Here is a 22,687-nt window from a genome sequence, read left to right as displayed (position 1 = left end):
GAAATCATTTTTAAGGGGAAAATCAGATAATGCAGTACAACTTTTGTTGTCAGTCCAGTTAGACTCAGTTAAATTTTGCACTCAAAAAGAGAAATGAATCGGTCCTCAAGCATACAAAAAGAAAATGTTAGTATTAACCATATCACAAATGCAGCAGCGTATTAAAATATCTGTGTCTTAAATAGATACAGATGACTTTAAAAAAAAATCAAGGCAATATCACACATTTAAGTCTTGCAACATTCATTAAAAATACACCCCTAATGCTGAGAGGCGTGTGCCACAACAAAAATTCCTCTCAAATGGAGGTTGAGCAGTCACAGTAACATTGCTATGACTCTGTAAATATTGCGACCTGTATTTATAGCTGACAAACATTATGATCAAATACCACTGATTTTATTAGAAATGGTATTGAGCTCGTGTTGCTGCCCATTGTGGAACAGTTTGGCCATCCCTGGTTTAGACAACAACTTGACAGCAGACAACCAGATGTCTCCTACAAAGCTTCGACGTAGCAGTGCCTTAGTTAGATTATCTAATTTTCCACCCACTAATAAACAGAAAGACTTTTTGGGAAACAATTTTTCGTAATGTCGGGCGAAAAAGCAGTTTTGGTTGTGAGGAAAATGTGGCAATCTTAAATGACTTTCTGTGATACTCTGTGGAAAATATTCTGTTGTATTCTACCGCATGTGGAATGAATTTGACCACTGACAAAGTAAAGACGTCGAGTAAACACTCACCTGAAATAGTGTGGGTGTTTTGACACTTTTGTCAAGCCAGCGCTGTGCGCTGCCCGAAGGAAACAATAACAACCCCAGAATTTTGTTGCATTTCATTCAGAGAGGATATCCAAGACCGCTCCGGCAAAACACAGACATGACGCCGCCAGGTAGAAGGAGAAGTGGAAGAGATGCATCGCCGCGTTGGAGTGAAAGTCGATCTCCAAGTCGCTCTCTTGACCACAACTTTATGAGGAGGTGCAATAAAACATTAAAAAGAAGGGGCCTAATTAACAAAAACTAACTGGAGCGGCGCCACTTTTCACCATCTAGTTTCTCCTTTGAGACCCTTGTTTATTCCCAAACCATATTTTGACATTGTTAGACAATTATACATAGTAGGTGAAAATAAAAAATATCAAACAGGGTGATAAAATAACGTACAATAAAAATAGCTCATGGTGGATAAAAGCTTTTCCTCTTACTGGCTGAAACTCCACCGCAATGTCTCTTTTAATGTCGCACTTCTAGCACAACGCAGGTAGCAGCCCTTGCTGGACTAAGCTCTGGGTTCGGAGCAGATGTCATGTGGTGCCAAACCTTGCATGGATCACATGAAGATCGACAACTAAGACAAAGCAAATTCCAACTAATTGTCAAACATGTGTGCCACCAAACATGAGCGATGCCATCGAAACTCATTTTCAATTTCTTCGCATTAAAATCAAGACAGTTTGCATTTCGTAAACTGTCCCGTGCAAATCACCGAACTCTACAGCACTTTCATTCAACACTGTGAGGGGCTGTGTAGACGGCAGATTGCCGTCCACGCCCGCTGCGGAGCCCTTTCCACAACCCCTCAAGAGATTGTAATGGCGAGGCTCCTGCTTGACATCCCATCAGTCGTCAATTCGCTAACAAGTGGACCAAAAGCCCCTTTTTCTCTCTTTGATTACACTAAGTGCACAGAGGCCAGATGCGACCCGGCCCAGTCATCTGTTGGCTTGCCAGCAGAGCCGGGCCTGACACGGGAGCAGGAGGCGGAGGTGGAGGGCCAGTCACTCGGGGTCCCGTCCCTTCAGGAATAAAGCCATTGTTCTTCATTATTGCTAGAAAAGCTGCTGGGGGGGAACAAGGGGAGAACAAGTCCATTTCCACACCTGTTTTTCCATCAGCAGGGCAGCTACTGGCTTGACTGAGAGCCAAATCAACCGTAGTTCATGGAATCAATGTCGCCTCAGCGACCACAATAACTATTCATGAAGACATTTGCTTTCAAGGAAAGAGATAGTTTGAGGATATGGGAGGATGTTTTTTTACATGAAGACAAGGGACAGTTAATTGAAATAACTCTGTCATGAAATACTAGCTTGGAAAATGTGGAAACACGATTAACCGATTTAGTAATGAAGGACAGTAATAAGCATAGCATTGAGTAACAACCGGTAACACTGCGGTCTGGAAATGTTTCTCAGAGGATCTTTAGTATAATATGATTGTCCATGTGATGTATGCAAAAACTGTGTACTAAAACACCAGTTGTTCAAAAGAACACTACTTGTTTCTTGTTAATGACTGTGTAATATGCTTGAAAAAAAAACTATTCAAAAAAAAAAATCAAGACCAATAGACCGGACATGACCAGGGTCAAAAATATTCAAAATGGCCGACCAGGAAAAAGCACTTCACCCACACACGCCCATCATGCACTGCAAAAGACAATATCGTTGTTACATTACACATTCCTTAAATTAAGATTTATCTCTAAGATATAGAAAATTGACTACAGTATATACATCTATTTTTTTTTATTACAGTAATAATAGATGGCGAAGAACTTAGGTCTCCTTTCAGTTTTGTGTCATTCTGTCTTTTTGTTTACAGTCTATGTCATAATACAAAACAATATTGAGAAATTATATGTCGGGACGCGAAGAAACTGCTTATTTTCACATTAACCGATGTGCATTTTTATTATCCTCAAAGTTAACTCTTGATTACGATGCAAACAGTTTGATAAAAAAGTAATTCCATCCATATTTAAATTCACACACACACACACACACACACACACACACACACACACACACACACACACACACACACACACACACACACACACACACACACACACACACACACACACACACACACACACACACACACACACACACACACACACACACACACACACACACACACACACACACACACACACACACACACACACACGTCCATAACGGAAGACTGTCTCCAATGCAGCGCACTTAATACCTGTACTCATCATAGCCGCCTCAGTCTCAAGTGTACTATGATGACTGAAGAAACATTAACATGGCCAATTTAGATCTTAATGTGTATTTCTCTAAATTTACGAGGTGGCATTAAAACATAATCATTTCCTTCACCCTAATTACATTCATGCAACCTGTGGGGAATAAGGCTGATCAATTATGCATTATAGATTCCAGCAGGGCCAGCGTCACGAAGAACAGTGAAATGAAACGGGACCAAATATAGAGTTTTCTGTTCTTTGGTTACACTAGATAAAAAAAAAAACACATTAAAATTTGATTCACTGATGCAATAAATTAATAATATACGTAATAACTACATGATGAATGATATGACATGTAAAAAAGGATTTGTGAATTAACAAAAAAATAATAAGATTAATGATGTTAATGTAAGATGTTAATAGAACAAAAGCAGTCAGGTCAAACGTGAGGTCCACAGGCCACACCGAGTACTCACTATCTTTACAGAAGGCCCTCCACAGAGTAGCTCCAATAGAGTGTTGAAATGTAGGTAAATATGAAACTACTTAAAACATGCACCTTAAGATAAAAACAAAGCACTCTGTTGTGTTCTTCACTGCTAAATTCACCACTGTACGTTTAGACTGAACCTACAGGTTAACAGTAGCAGGCAGAGCACGCCGCCAAACGTATACAAGGAGAATTTTAACCAGCACTCTATTAGTTTTAATGGTCCACTTTACTGAGGGGAAAAAAAAAGAAATCCCCAGCTCCCATGGTGCGAAAACAATGCCAGAATAAAAGAGCAGGATTAACTGAACACATGTTGTACCACTACAAAGTAATGGGTTCCAATGGGATCTACTTACTAGTGTCCATTGTCTGGAAAGCGCAATAATTAACTGCATGCTGAAGACCAGCCATTTCAATTTTGCCATCAAGGAAGAATATGCTGAATTATTAGGGAACTTAGGAGGCAGACAAGAAATGAAAGGCATTCTATGATTAACCAGATTTCACATCTGACTTATTTTTGCCACACTGAATGGATTTGAAAATTATAATCGACACCACACTGCGCGTTAAGCAAAGCAACTACTGCATAACTACATATTTGTCTCTGTTAAATACACTCCTTTGACGCAAAACTGTTCCAGACAGGGTGCGACAATAGGATGAAAGAGAATCGAACTCATAATCTTTCCATACAAAAGGTTTATTATGTTTCAAACTGAGAAAATGTCAAGCTACACCCGCTGCTACGCAATGAGCTACCCCTGAAGACAAATCTCATTTAGGTGCCAAATTGTGCTGCAGACCAGTCCCGACAAATGATGAAAGAATTATGTGCAGAAGTTCAGAGAGAGCCTACGGATGAGCGTGGAGGGCTCCCAACAAACCACAGCGGCGTTTGCCGGAAGCTCGCCATATGGCGCTGAATTTTAAAGATGGAAGGAGCTGCTCCAATGATTAATATGCATAAAACTAAGAGCGTTTAGGGACCTGTTTTTTTTATCTACCAAGCAGACCGCATGATAATAATCAACTCTTGGTTTATAACAAACTAAATAACTTGAATCAACCAACCAAATTCTCATGAAGGACTGCGTCTCATGATTGTTGTGTTTTATCATCCAACACAAGTCATGTTTTCACTCAGTTTTCCGCTCAACATTTCTCGCTCAGAATAAGATTAAGAACACAAGGGGCCATAACAAGCTGTGTTCACATTCCACCCTCATTTAGAGTGAAGCCCAGTCACCTGTCTGCGTCTCAAGACTCGAGTGTGGCGTGGTGGTTTGAGCTCCTTGTGAAGACGCCGGGGGGTGCTTCGAAGGTTGAAGATTTTCAGGCACTTCGAGGATCATGTGAATCAGACGTGCTGGTTGGCATAACAAGGGTGAGGAATGTGTGGGACTCTTTGTTGTGAACGACGCTACTGACCCGATCTCATTTGTACTGGGGAAAAGACACGACAACAAATCTCAAGTATCATTCCCAGCAGAAAGAATAATAATAAACTAAGATTGTACAAACTATCTTTTTAGCCCATTTACAATCCAAAAAGCCATTTAAGAATCAAATGATATGCTGTTAAAAGATTGAAAAAATTGTCATCAATTTGCCGTTGTTTTGAAATGAATTATCAACTCTCTGTAGAAGGAGTCACATCTTTTCAGACAGTCAACATCTTTCTGACTCTTGTTTCTTTGGAATGAATTTTAATGTATCCCTTTACGTTACCCACTGAGGCAGAAAACACGCTATGACTCATGCCTCTATTGAGCATACCCAAAATGAAACGTGAAATAATCCTCCATTTGTGGCAGCTTTTTCAGCACTTTCCAGTAGTATCATAGTTTCGACAGATACATTACTAACCAGGGCTGATCAATTAATCATACACAATTAATTATTGTGGAAGAACCCGATTTTGGGCCGTTACCCTGTTTATCGCATAGGCACGCCCCCCCCATGGTCACCAGAGGTCGAATAACAGAGTCCCATTTGAAAATATTGCGTGGCAGAGCTAAGATCTCACTGAATAGAGTACATTTATTCCCCAAATCTATTAGTACTGGCACAGCTAAACAGAGCCCAAAGTGGAAACATTGAAACAAGGGGAAAATAAAACAGGACACGATTCTGATGTCCATGCTCACTAAACTTAAGTTCCCAGCTGAACATCTGAAGTGAGTCAGTGAGGATGGCTACAGGATTTTGGTCTGCAGATTGTTCATCAACCTGTCAAATGTCAAAATAATAACAGTTTGTATTGTTGTCATTACAGAAGCAAAAATATATTGCAAGAAAAATATTGAGAATCATCCGGTATGACTAATGATTTTTTCTTTTTTTGCCATATCGCTCAGCTCTATTACTAACACCTCAGACTGATCCTTTTAAAAGTTGCCTTCATGGAAGTACTAGGTCACAGTGGGGTAATGAGGTCACCATTAGCCATATGCTTATTAAGATACCAGCCCCATTTACCGTTGCGCAAGATCACATTCTTAATCGCATTTCATGTGTCAGAGCTTAGCAGGATTATTCCTCCATATCCCAAACTAATACATGAACGAGCCCCGAGAAAAGTTCCTTGTTACGATCCCTTTTTCTTGACTGCAAAATTAACCGACGCTGGAGACAATATGTCATGGACATCATCACTTTATTTTGGCTTCAACTTGACCTGCGCTGACATCAGCCTGCACCAAGACAAAGCCAATATACATCACATACGTGCTGCACCACAAAGCGCCGCCACAGAATGCACTGGCATTAAATAATTAATCAGCTGTGAGCAAACATGTCCACCGTTGGAAAACCCGAAAAGCCACTTGAATTAAGGCAAAGCAGGGATGCATACCGGTCAAAGCACAACGCAGCTTTCCAGTTAGATTACTTGACCATCCACACAACCGGACAGCGTGTAATGGATTAAGCCTGTTGGATAATACGTCTGCCTGGCTGTCACTCTCATCATTAAGATGCACCCACTCAGCAGAAAAAAAAAGGTTTATGTACTTTGGAAGATCACATCGACTTTATTCATGACGTGGGGGGGAAGACTAGTCCAATACAGTCTGCAGCATAGCCAGGACCTTTACCAACATGTGTGCTTCTTTTGGGTGTGGATCAAGTGATGCAACATAATGTGAATGACACTGACTCACTTCCATCACTAGTTCAGCACGTTTCATCTGGCCAATAACGTCCATTCTTCACGCACTATAACTACGGAAAGTGGTGTCGCACGCTGGCAGCATTTCCTGCGAGACATCATCCTCAGATTATCCGATTCAGAATATTCCCGTGCGAGGCTTTGATGCGTACAGGCATGATGCATTCACAGTCACGATGCTCACGGAAGGGCGGCGGAGAACTCCGTTATGAAACGACCCCAGTTCACCTCGTCACTAGTAAAAAGCGACGTTCCGTCAGAATAGACGCCTTGCAGAGTACATATATCCAGTACCTGTCTATGATGTGTATTTCGGCATTAAATTAAATAATATAACCTAAATAATTTTGTTAATAATCTTAACTTTTCAAAGGATTTCCCAAAAATTCACGGAGTGATCAATTATAAAAATGCATTCAAACTACATAGTTCACCGTTTAAAACATAACAGATGAGCCGAAGTGAACATTAGGTTTATAGAAAACTTATAAGGTTGTCTGTGCGGTGTAGGCTAATGTTAATGACGTCAAAAGAAAACAACAGCTAAATATGCTATTTTTCTAACGCAGTTCTTAACAGAGGGGATAAACACGCTGCAGCAGATTTCACTTGAACGCACCGCTTTTTTTTACAGCAATCCCAGTTGAGTCCACGTTTACCAAATAAAAAGACACAAAAGTAAACACCCTGAAATAGAAACTTCACAACAACCGCAGTAAATCGAATGCTGAAGACGTGTTTTGTGCTATTTCAGAGTTGGCAGCGGCGGAAGCGATGTGCCACCGTGAACAGTCAAAGTGCAGTTAAAGCACAACCCTGCTTGGCAACGGGATAAACACACCTCGAAACCTCGCACACAGACTCGGTCAAACAACTTTACGAGCAGATTTCTCACTTGCTCGGCAACGCATGCATCCAGATGCTCCGCCACGCATGTGGATGAACGACACTCGAAGCCACGAAAACACCCGGTTACCATCCGCCGGGATCCGGGTAAAGTACACAATCCGCCCGCGGTGCAAAAAAGCAGAAGTCCTACCTTTATGAAGAGCCGCTTGAAAGAGGAATAAAAAGAGAATAGTCGCGGGAGAGCCGCAGCCAGCGTTCGCCATGTTGGACACCTGCTTCAGTATGGCAGCGCGAGGCAGCTTCACCTACTGAGAGTCGTCCCGCGTAATGAGATGCAGAGGGGGTGGTGACCATTACCATGTTCATTCAACTCCGTTTCTATCCACGATCACGCGTGATGCCAAACTGAGAGAGAATTCAGCAGCAGATCGATTAAGACGACAAAGTTCAAATAAAAACAACACGTTTTATGTATGTAAAGCCTTGAATAATTTACTAAAATATGAGTTAGGATTCATGTCTGGGTCAAACGTTGGATAAACTAGATATATTGAGAAATGTTTAAATTGAAGTGAAGAGAAACCTTGTGTTGCTTGGACACACTGGGGCACCAAGGACCAGGCTCCAGTCCCTGAAAGCAAGAACATGACCACTGATGCACACACACATTGAGAGAGTCACTCAATCCACGCGGAAGGGATGCAGGTTTGAGGCGGTGGAACTAAATCAAAGCAACTTTTGTGTGAACAAAACTCATAAAAACAAGGCTTAATGAACTGGATCTGCATCCATCACACTTCACAATAAACATTACTTTATTTATCAAGGTGAAATTGACCGTAAAGCGTTGCTTTCTTTGGTGGAGTCGCCTTTGCACATGCTCACTTCAGTGTAGTGGCAACAGAGTCTCATGAGGTTGGTCAGTGTTTACAGTGCAGAACTGGCTTTTAATATGATCTAACTGGTCCAAAATTTTCAGTGTTCAAATTGTCTGGCATGTGTTACAATAACTAGTCAGACCTTGAATAATAGCATGGTTTATACAAAAGTAATCAAAGAATGTAATGTATGTTTACCAGTTGTAATAACAGAACTGAAATGAATTAGTATAATTTGTAGGGTTTTCTTCAATAAATATGTGACAGCCATCTTTAATCTGTAACTTTTTTTCTGAGATATGTTTAAAACAAAATTAGACGATCAAAATTAGAAACCTGAATATTAAAATTAAAGAATTCAATAAATGAAATCAGTGAAATATATAAAAATTAAAACAGCAGTGATATCAATTTAAAAAGTGACGTCAGGAAATTGTGTCCTGAGTTAGACATCAGTAGAAGCTTCTTCAAAATTAAGTTCTGTTGACTTTATTAAGTTTTGCGACCAGTACTACGTGGCAGAGGTGAGGGAGGCGCGAAGAGGCGAGTGCAGGCAAGGTGGAGCAACCGACAGAAGTGTGACAGAAGAGTAGCAGAGTGTAAGGAAAACTTCATAGGACAGTGAAATGAAAAGAACTAGATGAGGAAGAGATGAAGATACAGCGGTACCTAGGTTCTCGACCACAATCCGTTCCAGACGGCCGTTCGAGAAGCGATTTGTTCGAAATCTGAATTGATTTTTCCCATTACAATTAATAGAGAAAGAAATAATGCGTTCCTTAAAATAGGCTTTTGTAGGAGTGAATGTAGAGTGTCTGCTGCAGGTGCACTGTTCCTCTATGTGTGTGGCCGCTGCATGTGGGAGGGGTTGCCGAGTGAGTGACGTCTCTCCAGAAGTGAAGAGGTGCCCGGTGCGTGTCCAGCTCTGAATGTGCGCTTCTGTGCAGTTTGGCTGTGACAAAGTCATAAACCAAGTCACGCTCTGTCCCAGACTCGCCTCATCCCTGTCCCAGCTCCAGCCCACAACAGGACATCAAACCCTGGAGTGCGCGCGAGTGTGCGCCCCTGTGACACTCGACCACGGTCCAGTGCAGAGACAGGAAAGGTTTTACACCTCAATATGAAGAAAAAACAGTCAGTAAATGTAGCTAACGGGACACGTCTGCATACAGAGGCTGCGTTATACACAATAACAAAGCGTGTTGTGGGTCAGCTGGTCGGTCCGCGCACGTTATGTTCTTTCTGGGGGCATTCGAGTTCTGGATTTTCGTTCAAAAGCAAAAAAATCTCAAATTTGTCTCTCAAATCTCTGATTTGTCCGAAGTCCAAGACGTTCGAAAACCAAGGTACCACTGCACTAAGATTTTCATTGACTTAGAAAAAAACTGGTTATAAATGAAGATATCAGATGCACAGCTGTGGAGACATGTGGAGACAAAGTTGGCGACGGCAGATGGTCACATGCAGAGGAGGGTCATGTTGGACCAAAGATGTTGGAGATAAAGGTATTAGGAATAGAAGGAGAAAAGGAAGGCATCCATTGAGGGTCATGGGCATGATGAATGAGGTGGTGTGAGTTGGGAGCATGATTAAGGTTGGCAAAGGTAGAGGACTTGCCCTGGAAACCCCTGATAACAAACCCTGTATGATGAAGAAGCACTGCAGCTAACACAAGTTGAAGAGCCTGATTAAAATGTCAAACAGAAGACCAGACATGGGGCAGATGTGTAAATCTTAAATACTTGAGTTATGGGTGAAAAAAAACGTGTCATGACCACTTGATAAAAAAGAAGAATTATATCCCAATAAATGCAAATGTAATTACTTTAAAAGACATCAGCCACAGGTAAACTGAGAATGTAAAAGTGGATCAAGGTTCTCTTGCATTCACACAAGTAAGTCTGTAAATCTAAAAGGGAAAAACTCATTGTGGATTCACAGCAGGTCAAATGTGAAGCACAGCTGGAAGTGAGAGAAAGAGTGGATTGTTCAACAGTTGGTGTCCTTTGGTGAATCCGAAACCTCACCTTAAAACTTAATGTTTATTTAAAAAAGGGATTTGTTTTCCTGATTTTTTTTTGGTTTCTTTTGGCATAATCAGATAAAAATGTGTTCGGTTTTGAAGAAGCAGGTGCTTTTTTCCCTCTAGATGAACTGCACATAGATAATTCGGACAATGTGTTTGGCCCCAAAAACAGAGCGGAGTGAGATAAGAGCGAGTTAGCTGTTTGGATCTGGATGTGAGAGCGGGCGACTGGCGTCCTTGCACAGTCTTGAAGGAGGAAGCTGTGAAGCTGGAGGGGGCACAAGTTTGGCTTCGCTGCAGCGATGTTGTCGATGCTGGAAGCCGTATTTGACCGCTACGCTGTCAGGAGACAACACTGAAAGTCGCCACACTCCTCCATCACATCAGCCTCAGTGCATCACCTCTTTGTTATTGATGTCATCTCACACGGCAGCATTGACTCACCACACAAACCATGGTCAATTGAAACGTCGTCTGTAGGCCATAAACGATGAAAACACAGAGCACTGTCTTCTGCTGCGACGCAATGTGCATGTGTGTCCAACACTGCTCTCTAATGGCCAAAGTGGGATCAGACCCACTCACACCACTTATTATGAGCAGAAGGATTGTAAGATTCGTTTTTTAATTTAAGCTTAACAGCCACATTTAAATAGATTCCTTAAATCAAGCTGGCACAGACACTTTCTTCATCCTAGTATAGAAGTCTGCTGCTGGATTTATTATTATTTGGAATGACGCATGGCTACAGCATACGCTTATTTCTGCTGCCTTGACTGAATCTATCACCTCCAGTACCGGTACCACTTTAATTGGATCCGGTTTCGCCTCCGTGGCAATGAAAATATAAAAATAAGTCTCTGCCTAATATTTAATGTTATCTATCTTTTCAGTCTTCATTTCCTGTTAAAGTTGAAGTCCTGTGATTGCCCGCCATATATCATCTCGTAAATGGGATTTTTTTTTTTTCTTGTGAAGAAGAGAAGATGGAGAGAGATTCATTCGTCACTTTGAGGGACCCTAGTGAAGGAGGAGCCTAGGAAACACGATGGATAGGTCAGAAGACAGATGTCAGTCACCTTCCATCTATGCTGATTTGTTGTTGCCAAATAAGAATGTTGTCAAAGATTTTAAACGTAGAAACCAGACACACGTCCTCCCAATAAGCCTCTGATGGCAGTCACTGTCAAAACAAATCACTTGTAATTTCAATAACAAGGGAAGCTTCCCTGGCTGAAGCTATTCAAGAAACTGAGGCATGTTTATCCATAAAATTCCCTATCCCAGCTGTTTTGGTCAGTGTAGCAGAGAAGTCGATGAGCTCGCATTACAATGAAAATGGATGGACTATGAGTTTCAATTTGAAGGCTTCCACACTCAGTGCCTCCTGTATTGCAAAAGGGGGGGGTGGTCCATTCCGCGGCAGGCAGACTGCTGCCTGCAGATTTCTCCACTTCACACTAAGGCGTCGACTCCCCCCACTATCTGAGGCCATGGACGACTACATGATGGATGAGGGAAGTGTGAGAATATCATGGTGTGGGGCGATGATTTCAGCAGCAGTGACCACTCAGCCATAGGTTCAATTTCAAAGGTGGATTCTCTATATAATTAAAATGGTTACACTAGTGCAGGGTGGTAGTCAGAGTCAACGCTGACTTATTGTGCTGTAAGCTAAACTGTCCCAGTTGTGACACGGCGGTTATAACTTCATTGTTTAAACAGGCTCATGCCACACGTCTAGATACAGTGCACTTCTGTCCAATATGAAAGTGTATACAGGCTCATATTATTCATTTAAGTGATTAAACCGACTCACAAACTCTCTCACAAAGTCAATGCCACTTCACTATGCAAATGAGGTAATTATGGGGTGAGTGAGCTGAAGAGAGACGCTGTGAAGTTGGGTGAGGGAAAGAGGGAGGTGCAGGGCTGCTGGATTGGAAGAAACCAAGGTGGGCAAGTTCAAATGAGGACGGAGGAAAGCATCTGAGACTTTGGTGGGCTCATTTGACAAATAATTCACCGGAGGAACATCGTAAATTACCAGTGAAGTTTCACAAATATGGGGTACTTACTCTATGCCCCAAATCCAGGGTCTTTATGTACAGATCTTAACTCACTACTGTACTGGGTGGCCAGTCCTTTACTGATCAGCTGCTCAGACTGCCGTCTCAAATGAACACAGACATTCAAGACCCCTCATGTTTTTATTAAAATATACAAAATATATGTGGTTTTAACCAATTAATAATATTAAGAGTCACTGTATGACTTATTTGTGACCTAAACAGAGTCTGTCTTTTACTTGGAAGAGGGCATTTTTTTACCCATAAAACTGCTAGGGTTAACCTGAAATGTCACATCATAACACAAGAAACACTTCCTTTTAAATGAACATCGACTACCCCATTACAGGAAGTCACCTGATTAACTGTTCACATTTTTAAATCTAGAAAATTGCATTTTTGAGGCGTCACAATGCCTACATGCAGTGAAAGTTATCTGGGTTTTTAGTGCATCAGAATTTAGTTTTCATATGTTCATATATGTAAATTAAAAAAAACTTGGTGGGTTGTATTTGGCCCACAGGCCTTGAGTTTGTTTTACAAAGAGTATTGTTATTATTTTTTATCTCGATTAACCGTACTAGAGGTGAGTTATCTCTTGAGTAGTGGCAAATGAATTAAAGATGTTGTCAACGCAAGAGTGGCCAATGAGTCTACAATGTTGTGCTTTTAGAATGTTCTTTAGCCACTTCAGTGCCTCTTCAATTATTCCAAAGAAAGTTCTTGACAGTATCTGTGACACTGGGCTGTTGTCGTAAACAAACGCATAAAGGCATATACAGGAGAGGGGAGTAGTGTGTTAGGTGTATTGTTAAGACTTGTCTTTGAAAGTAAACAATATCTTGCACACAAACAGAAAATATGACAGACACAAGCCAGTGAAATTATAGTTGAGGTGCACAAAAGGCTATTTTACTCTGAGGTCATCAGATGCACAGAAAGGTAGGTACAACAGCCTCTCACAGCTGTCAGCGCTGTAAATTGAAGCAAAGTGCAGGCCTGTGTCGCCATTGTGGCGAACAAAGGACTCTAGGTTGGGTCTGCTCCTTGTGTTCACCACTTCAGTGAGAGGAAAGGCTGCCTTCACTTTTATTGGTCTGCACACTCCAGATTTGGGTTTGAAACAAAGCCTGCCTCCTCGCAGCAACACAGAGACAGTTGGTGATTTTAGGATATCGAATACGTTGTTTGGGCAACTGTTCATCGTAGCTTTTCAAAGTGGGCTTTCATCATGTACATGGCTCCTTTGAAAAGTGGAAGAGGTGTCAGGAAAAGTTTGAGGATGAAAGGGAAGGCAGAGTTCTAAATCCATCCTTTTTTTCCTCATCTGAAAGTGAGAAGGAAATGGTCTGAAAATGAAATAAAATAGCATCACTAATCATGCTGTTGATGACTGACAGAAAAATGTCAGACAAGTTCTAAAACAAAACTTTTTCTGACAGTATGGAAGCAGCTTAAGACCAACAGTTGATCAGGAATCTAATATAAGTATTTTCAAATGTTTTGCTGAGACAGCATTTTAGAGCAACAGTATGCTGCAAGTGAACTCTGAACACATGCTTTGATTGTACTGTAACACCATGAATCTCAAATTGAAACCTGCCTACACTGTGTATACAACATGAGACACAGCTATTTCAATTGGTAGTGACTGAGGCGTGGAAACAGAGAACTGACCACAAGTAAAAACAAAATGACACAGAGACTAGACAAATAATAACAATCCAAAAACAGAGAAGGCAGAGATGCGCTAAACTAAAAGGCCAAGAAAAAATGAGTATCAACTGTCATGGAACCTGGAAGTACTGGACTCAAATGCTCGCAGCGAGACAGGGAGACACTCGATATTAACAATAATAGAAGCAACAAAACAAAGGCTGACAATAAGGAGAAAGCGAGTAGGACCCATTTCAGTTGTACTTCCTTGCTTCTGGAGCAAAACCAGGTTAATCCCAAACCCAGGTTTCCCCCAAAACAGATTCAAAGCCGTTCTTACTGTGAGGCTTTAGAACCGACCACCAACCAGCAGCTAGTTAAAGTCGTGAAAGGCACAATAAACACAATGTTTCTCAAAAACATATTGTTGGTCTCATAAAATCTGGAGTGTAGAATGAGCTTTCCAGTGCGGTGAGCCAGTTAAGATTAAGATTAAGACTAAGACTATGGACAAGCTTTATTCAGTGTCGCTGCAGTATATTGGGCTTGCAAGGATTAAAGTGACTGGGAGAACCATCAAAGAACAACTAGCTTTGTGTCTATATTTCATGGATGTGATTGAGCAGGGCAACTCAGAAGATACAACACTATAGTTAGAAAACACTTGACTATGTATCAAAATGTAGCCACTCAGTACAGAAAGCATGGGTCTGCCGTTTGCCTGGAATAATTGGAAAAGGGTGTATGTGGCCTCCTGGGTTTTCTGAGATCCTACCATATGCACTCAACCACATCTGGAAGCAGGTCACTCAGCGATGTCTCTTGACTGGAAGTGTCATGTCTGCTCTCTCCTCCAGGGACGATTTCGGTCATACAAGACCGATGCATCTCCCTAAAGAGTGGGGCAACAATTATTTCAGGTCTATCTGTGAAGCACTCTCAGATTTAAGAGCCTGCGGCTGAAGACAGTGAATGAAAAAGTTTAATATGATTTAAAGGTCAGCATGTTGTCATGTAAATATTGTTGACTTTGAAAGTCAGGAAAGAAGTACTGAAATAAATGAACTTGTGAAGTCTTAAACGACTCAGCTTTACCTTCAAACTCTTTGGAAATAAAACTTACCGAAAACAAAACCAGTGTGCTGCTCTTATCAGTCAGGGACACAAGTGCAATCGTTCAAAATGAAGGGGAATCTTTTTTTCATGTAGGGCAGTGCTAATATGGTATCTTCCTTTTAATACAAAATCCAATAAGGTAACCTCCAAAACTACCTTCATTTTCAGCAATAACATCTACTATTTCTGCCTTTATTCTTCTGCAATTTATTCTGGCTCTGCAGTTGTTGGCCACATCACAGTTGGAGAGGACCATGTGTATGGAGAGCTAGACAAAGACATTTTTAACATGCTGCCAGCAGAATTTGCTGTAGAAAGATCAAGACCTTAACTTCCACACAGTTGACTTTGGGACTGTGAGTCCAACAAGTTCTGGGTAAATAAAAAAACTGGACTCCATAGACATTGCTGACTCTGATTTAGAAAGACCAGAAAGGAGCCAGTTGCTGTAAGCAAACCTCGATGTTGCACGCAACGTTTGTCACTGTAGCAGAAATCTTATCTTAAAATCACATTATGATCATAGATAGTTGGATTGTGAGTCTGTCCTCTGGTCTCGGTCTGGGTACGATTCCCCAGCCGACCATATATATTTTGACTGACTTTTGGTGCGAAAAGCCTCTTCTTAGATTGCCTTGGATAATGTGCCTCATTGACATTCTCTTCAGTTGATTGTGATTTCCCATTCAGGCCTTTGATGCGAGCCGGATTTAAAAATTCTGTTTGTGAAGCGTCCATACCTTTGGTCTGTCGAGAGCTTGGCAGGATGGGAGGCTGACGAGCCAAGCAATAGTCACCTCCCCCTGAAAAGAGCCAGGGGTAGTGAGAGGCTTGTGGTGTTCAAAGCATCACTCTTCTCCTTCATCGTCATGTGGGATGTTGCCAGTCTACTGATGTGAGTGACGACACAAATCTTCGCCAGTTATGAGATCTTCATTTCCACAATATCCCAAAGTGTAAAGAACGCATCTGTTCTGCATGACTTTGGTGATTCGAAGCACCTTCTGATGCAAATCTTTGAACCAAATGATTGGTTAGTCACTCACGATCTCGAAATGTTTTGATGGCCAAAAACTATTTCAGTCAACAGAGACTAAGTTGAGTCACGCAGGTGTGTTTTTTTCACCTCTCTGGCTTTGTTTCATCCCTGTGATGTGCGTATGCGGTTATTCACGGATTTCACCGTATTTCAAGTAATTGCATGACTGCACTCCAGAGAAGGTACAAAGGGCAACATTATGTGTTTATGAAAGTCAGAGAGATTTAAAAGTACCCCACTTAAAGAAAAAAGGAAAAACTCCTTCAAAAATATGAGTAGAATTTACTTGTTGAAAGTTTAGAAAGCGGATTGCTGTGTAGACTTGTTCCCCTGACTATAGAGGCCATTTGTTCGGGTCGGGAGCGACACACAAGTGGATTTTCGGTTGTAAGAACTGAACACGTTTAATATTCACGATTGTCCCCTGACCATTTTTAGAGCAGATAACTCGAAATCGGGCAGTTGATTCCGAGATGATATCAAGTCCTTGAAAATGTGGTACTACGATTTCCACTCACCTTTAAGAAAGTGTTTTTTCTTTTCCCTGTGTATTTCAGTGACGTCCATTTTTATTTCCAGAGTCCAGTAAGTAAAGTTAAACTACACTTATGTACAACTGAATTATTAAATAAATATGAATTTTGTTTTTAATATCTTCCCTTCCTATAAATCCTTCAACTTTATTTTCCACTTTATACATAGATCTGCAATGTGGTCTCCACAGTTCAAACAATATTGGGTTCAACTACTTCTCTTTATTATGGTGGTTACATGAGACTCAATGTTGAATTTCCCTTGGCATTTTAAAACCTGATCATGAACCTGTGTCTGTCACAGTTTCTTTTTAATGTTGCTCAAGTTTGGAACGGCAGAAAAAAAAAGACTGGCAGCCCAGGTCGCTGGCCTCTTCAGAAAGGGGTCCAAAGGGTACGTAGCAATTATCGTGAAACTACAAAACTCAACCTCTCGGGTTCAGGTCAAGTATAAGGAGCTTTAGAGGTGAACGAGAGAACTGTTGAATTTCAGACGGTGGGACGAGGGGTGAAGCTTTCTGCTTCAACGAGTGATGATGGTGTTTCTTTTCAAAATACACTGAGACTCAGAATGTATCCATATATTTAAATGCCAGAATTACAGATGCTGCTATTGTTGGATTATGTTTGCTGAGAAAAGTGCCATCTGGACATACAGCGACAGTAAACACGGTCACATCGTCATGATCTGCTTTTATTTTGGTTTTATTTTGGATGGATTCTTCCTGTAACTTTTGAGCCTTCAGCGTTGCCTGTTGATGCAATAAGTTTTCAACTGAAGCACATGTTCCGCCTTCAGTGGCAGCACGACACGTTAAAGTAAAGACGGAGCTCTGGGTGAGGTACGCCATTGGAGAGCACCACATTCATTCTACATCAAACGTGTCAATTGCTATTTATAGCCCGTCAGGGTTGACGTTTGCACTCCATAGTTCATGGAGAGATGCCAACTGATTCTCACTTCTAGTACGTGTAGTACTCCAGCTGCACTTTCATGAATACACAAATGTGAAAAATGACAAATGCTGGACTGTACGATAGACAGATGGTCAAAAATGAAAATGAAGAAGTGGCCAGCATCAGTCGCTTGGATCGATGTGAAAAGCTTCACTAAAAGCATTGCGATTGCAGGATGAAGACACGTGACAGCGTAGTACTACTTCGCCTGGCTTTACTGGTAAGCAAAATGAAAATTACGCCTCGACAGGTTAGGAGTTTAGACTCAATCTGATGCATAATGTGCTCCAATTTTATTAATATTTAAACTCTCTTTTGTGTTGAATTGGATTGTGTTGAAACCGAGCATCAGTTTGGATTGGCTTTTTAGCACAATTTGACAATCTGACTCAGACACAGGAACAAAGACTTTGAGGTCTGGAAGATAATAAGAGAAACCGAAGTTCTGAAACAGATAGTTAGAGCTGTCATAGGCACAGTTGGTGCCTGTTGTCTGTACTGTCATTTACGAAACTGGCTCCCTGCTGCTCTCAATCTGTTTGGATGCCAATTGATGAATTTGCTTGTTTCACAAAGTAAATAACAAGTCACTGGGTTTTTCGACGTGAACCATCAGGCTTTGATTCCTTATTAAAGCCCACATTAAAACCATAAACTTCATGCAGAGTGTGGCTGAACAAACACTTTCATTCCCTTGTGGTTGTGAAAAAAGAAATGGTTTTAGGGTGCTGACGTATCAATTATTTATTTTCTCCACGCAGTGAGGAACAATTGCGTCAAAGAAATGCAGTCTCTGCATACATTCCAGACTCCTGTCTCATTTTACAGCGGAACACAAACCAAAACAAAAGTGCATCACAAGCAATATCTGTAAGCCTGTTTTAGTCTTTCATTCTGTGGTCGCATTTTGGAAAATGATAATTTAATTGGTGTGCTTGAGGGTAGAGTTATTGAAATCCTTCTGAAACATAAGTTTAAGATGTGAGATGTCAAGGAATGTTGCAGTCCTGTCACAGTCCACATTGGTGAAACCTTGACTTCAGCATCTTATCAACGGGCTCGACCTGTCATGTCCGCGTTTTTCCATGTCTGTATTGTTATTGTGCTTTTATTTTAGTATTTTTGTGATTCCCGGTTGTTTGTTTCCTGTTCTCTCTCCAGCTTTCTGAGCGATACAGCTGGTGTGCATTTGATCATCAGACTTTCCACGGATATCAACTCCTCGACTCCAGCTTGTGTCGCCAAATGGTTTCTTCGCATCCAATGGTAAACTCTCCCAAGACTCCTCTATCTTGATTAGCTCCTTCAAATATTCTAAAGTTATTGCTCTCTTGATTTCTTTTTCAGCCGCTTACTTAGTTCTTGTTTCTTCTCGCTTCGTCACTGCTTTCATTTTCCATCTCCGGTAGATTTCCGCGTGAGTGTTCTGTAGGTCTCACTTTTTGTTTTGTCATTGATATAGTTATTACCTTGTGTGTGTGTGTGTTCCACCACCAAGCGTTTTAATAGGCTTGATTATAATTCGCCTTTCTTTTGTCCCAGGTTTTCCCGCAGCCCTTTTGTGTAGTTCCTGGTCCATGTTCTGGTTCTGTGCCTTCTGTCGTCCAGCACTCATCTGCACCTGGTTCTAACCTCAGGCAGCCATGACACACCCAATGTTCCTTCGCATTACCCTTCCTTCATTAATTCTCCTTTTTTCTCCAAATGATTCTACAAAATCTCTAGGACTCCTCAAAAAGATTGACTGACTGGGCTATCCTACTGTTGCCACCAATTGTCCAGAACACAATGTGTTCAAAGTGCTTACTCAACGATGTGAGTGGTCTAGTTTGAGTGACACAAGCACGTAACGGTCGGAAAAAAGGCCCATTTATGCTAATGTTACGTACAGATCCAGAGCCTCCTGCATTCATTTTGAACTATATCTCTGTACGTTTCCACAAAGCTTACGGATACGGGTCAAACGGAGTACTACCGAAAACTGTCAGGGGCAGTATTGCTGTTGCTATGTGATACATAGCGCTAATGAGACACGAAGAAAACATAAGAATGGCGGAAATTCTCCGTCCTCTAGTCACGATCACTGATCGTTGCCTTTGTTTTGATGGTGAAACTCAACTTCAAAATAAAGTATTTAAGTGTTTGCCATTGCATAAATTTAAAGTTCATGAAGAGATCTGTCAAAGTGAACCGACATTCGCTTGGATTATTTCCAAAAAAAACAAAACTTTACAAGAGCCATGGAATGATTTTCTGCCGATCCAGACTTTTTGATGTCGAGCTCTTGTGCAGCCTGCCTCCAAATTATGCAGCTGTGGAAAACACACCTGCTGCCAGCTGAAGTGAGGAAGGTGCAAACAAAAACCCACCCGTGGATAATGCTGTTGGTAAGTTTGAGACCCCGAAAGCAGTCTTTGATTTTGATGGGCAGGAACACAGGTGTGACCTCTGGCTTTGATGTTTCACTGGCGTCAAAACCATGCCGCACTCGCAGTATCTTAATGCAGCATCACATCGTCATCCCCGCTCGCCTTTGGTGCTGCTGACAGACAAACAAGAAATACGACAACATCGGTGTGAACTGAGCGAACATTGTTGAGCAAGAAGTAAACAGGATCTGCATTAATTTGTCCGTCAATCCAAAATCTCAGTTGGGGATGGTGTTCCGCTTCGGCTTCAAATAAAGTTATGGCTAGGGTCCAACCTGACCATGTTTTCACAAGACATTCTGGGGGCTTTTAAACCGACAAAGTTTGAAAACTTTGAGACTATGGTTCAGTATCAATGTTCTTGACGCCTCAACAGGTTGATCATTTATACTCAACCAGATGCATCATGTGCTCCAATTTTATGAATATTTAAACTCTCTTTTGTCTTGAATTGCATACTGTTTTATAAAGGAAGAAACCGAGCATTTTGGAATTTTTTGAAATTTTTTTTTTTTGGAATGGCCTTTTACCACGATTTGACAATCTGAATCCGGGACAGGAACAAAGACTTTGAGGTCTTTGAAATAATAAGAGAAACCAAAGTTCTGAGACAGAGCTGTCATAAAAATAAAATTGTATATATTATTTTATGTATTTTTTGCACAAGAAACTACTTGCAATCCAGTAGCCGTGGTCAGAAGAAGCTGAATCTTGTTTGGACCAAGACTTTAAGGAGACTGTACACATTTTCTTGTGTATTATTTTAGAAGAAAGCTGCGGCGGTGCTCCTCTGGGGTCCAATATGCATCTGTAAACTCATGAAATGGACAGGATAAAGCCTCTTTAAACACAGTTGGAAAGCATTAACTCAAGGAACCAAAATGTGTGCGTTAATAATGACATATTTCTGGGAAGAGAGAAAAAAATATGGAGATAACTAAAATTTCCGTGATTACTGATGACTAGATTCTGTTTTAATGTGTCCCTTCAATTTCACATTTTCAATCAGAATTCCACTGTTCTCAGTGGTGTGAAAGCTGTTTTTGGATGAGACATTTTGAATTGCTGAATTGATGAATTACCGGGTTAAGAGGGTGAAACTCGGCATAGATTTTGTCAGTCAGACTCATGCAGCGTGCCAAATAAATGAAAATGAATGCAATCAGCGCAAAAATGCTTTGAGATTAAAACAAAGCCCCTCAGGAGGCGTATAATTTGACCTCAAACCGCATAATAATGTCTGAATTCCCAATCGTAATCAACTGTCAGACACCAACAGGTTCTCGGGCTCTGTGCTGTTTGCCCCAGAAAGCCACGACAAGGACTCTTCACTCAATGAAATCTCTCATGTTGAATTGCTCAAAGTGCTCAGGAGTTGTGTGGATTTCACTTGAAGTAAACTCAACAATTGAACTGAAGTGTTGGACTGGCAACATTCTGGACTTCATATTATCCACTATATTCATTTAGTAGAAACTGCGAAAGCACTATAAATGTTGAACTTGTTTTTGTTCTCAGATGCTACCCTGTGTTTATGTATTAACATCGAGCCCCAAAAGTGTCAGGTGCATGTGAACAAAGGTGCATTGTTTTTAGCCAAAAAGGAAAAAGCAGTTTTATTATTCATTTGTACCTGAGATTCCAAGATTGTAAGGGGAAGAGGAGATCAGAGATTTTAAAAAAAAATCTTATTCTTATATTTCAACACGACGGCTGAGTATTAGATTTTATGGTTTCCCAGATAATAATATTCAGCACAGCCTGAAAAAATATTGTTCAATTTAGTATTCATTTTTTCTAAATGTAGGGATATCAGTTGTTTAAATGACACCTCCCTATATATGTATATATGTGTGTAAGTGTGTATGTATATGTTGTTGAGGTTTATGTTTTTGATTCCAGGAAGTAGCAAGAACTGCAGCATTGTGGGTCGGTCTGAGCCAATAGCTTGCCACACAAATAAATGCGAGCGGCTGCACAGACCGTGCACGACAACTTGACTAGGTCTGTGTTTGTTCCGTATTGCAGAGACATTCATTTAAACACTACAACACCTCTGTGACTATCCGGGAGCGCAACATAAAGATGCAGCTACCAATTTCTTTTCATCGACCTAAACCAATAACCACCCTGAAACTGGTTCATAATACCAGTGTGAGTGTTTTGAGTGGCACAAAACTGTCATGGGAAATCACAGAAGCAACATAGGAGACAGCCCAAACATTTGGTTTTCCATCTGTGATCAAATTCCCTTTTACTTGACCAATTTTTTAGGTATTTACCAGATGGATTCTGGACATTTATAATCTCCACTTGAACACTTTGTCGGCCATCTCAACATGTTTTGTTGCTGATCTAGTTTTTCATCTCACTGAAACTTCAATGTATTTTGAGCTCTTGCGGGCCGTGTAAAATGTTTCGGCGGGCCAGATTTGGGGTGTCAGACCTAAGTTTGACTGGATTGATT

General features: G+C 41.0%; 1 protein-coding gene across 6 annotated transcripts in view; it reads right to left on the bottom strand.

Annotated features, from left to right (window-relative positions):
* Positions 1-7,856, bottom strand: part of cadm1a (cell adhesion molecule 1a) — a 277,911-nt gene extending 270,055 nt beyond the window's left edge. For 4 of the 6 annotated variants that reach the window (XM_053846562.1, XM_053846564.1, XM_053846565.1 and 1 more), the window contains exon 1: positions 7,708-7,856. In XM_053846562.1, the coding sequence (XP_053702537.1) occupies positions 7,708-7,780 (73 nt within the window). In that variant the 5' untranslated portion in view covers positions 7,781-7,856. The remainder of the gene's footprint in view (positions 1-7,707) is intronic. The other 2 variants (XM_053846563.1, XM_053846567.1) reach the window with 2 other exon arrangements.
* Between the last annotated feature and the right edge of the window lie 14,831 nt (positions 7,857-22,687).

This window comes from Synchiropus splendidus, chromosome 17, assembly GCF_027744825.2.
Source record: "Synchiropus splendidus isolate RoL2022-P1 chromosome 17, RoL_Sspl_1.0, whole genome shotgun sequence".
Classification (NCBI taxonomy): Eukaryota; Metazoa; Chordata; class Actinopteri; order Syngnathiformes; family Callionymidae; genus Synchiropus; species Synchiropus splendidus.
This window is presented reverse-complemented; position numbering and strand designations above follow the sequence as displayed.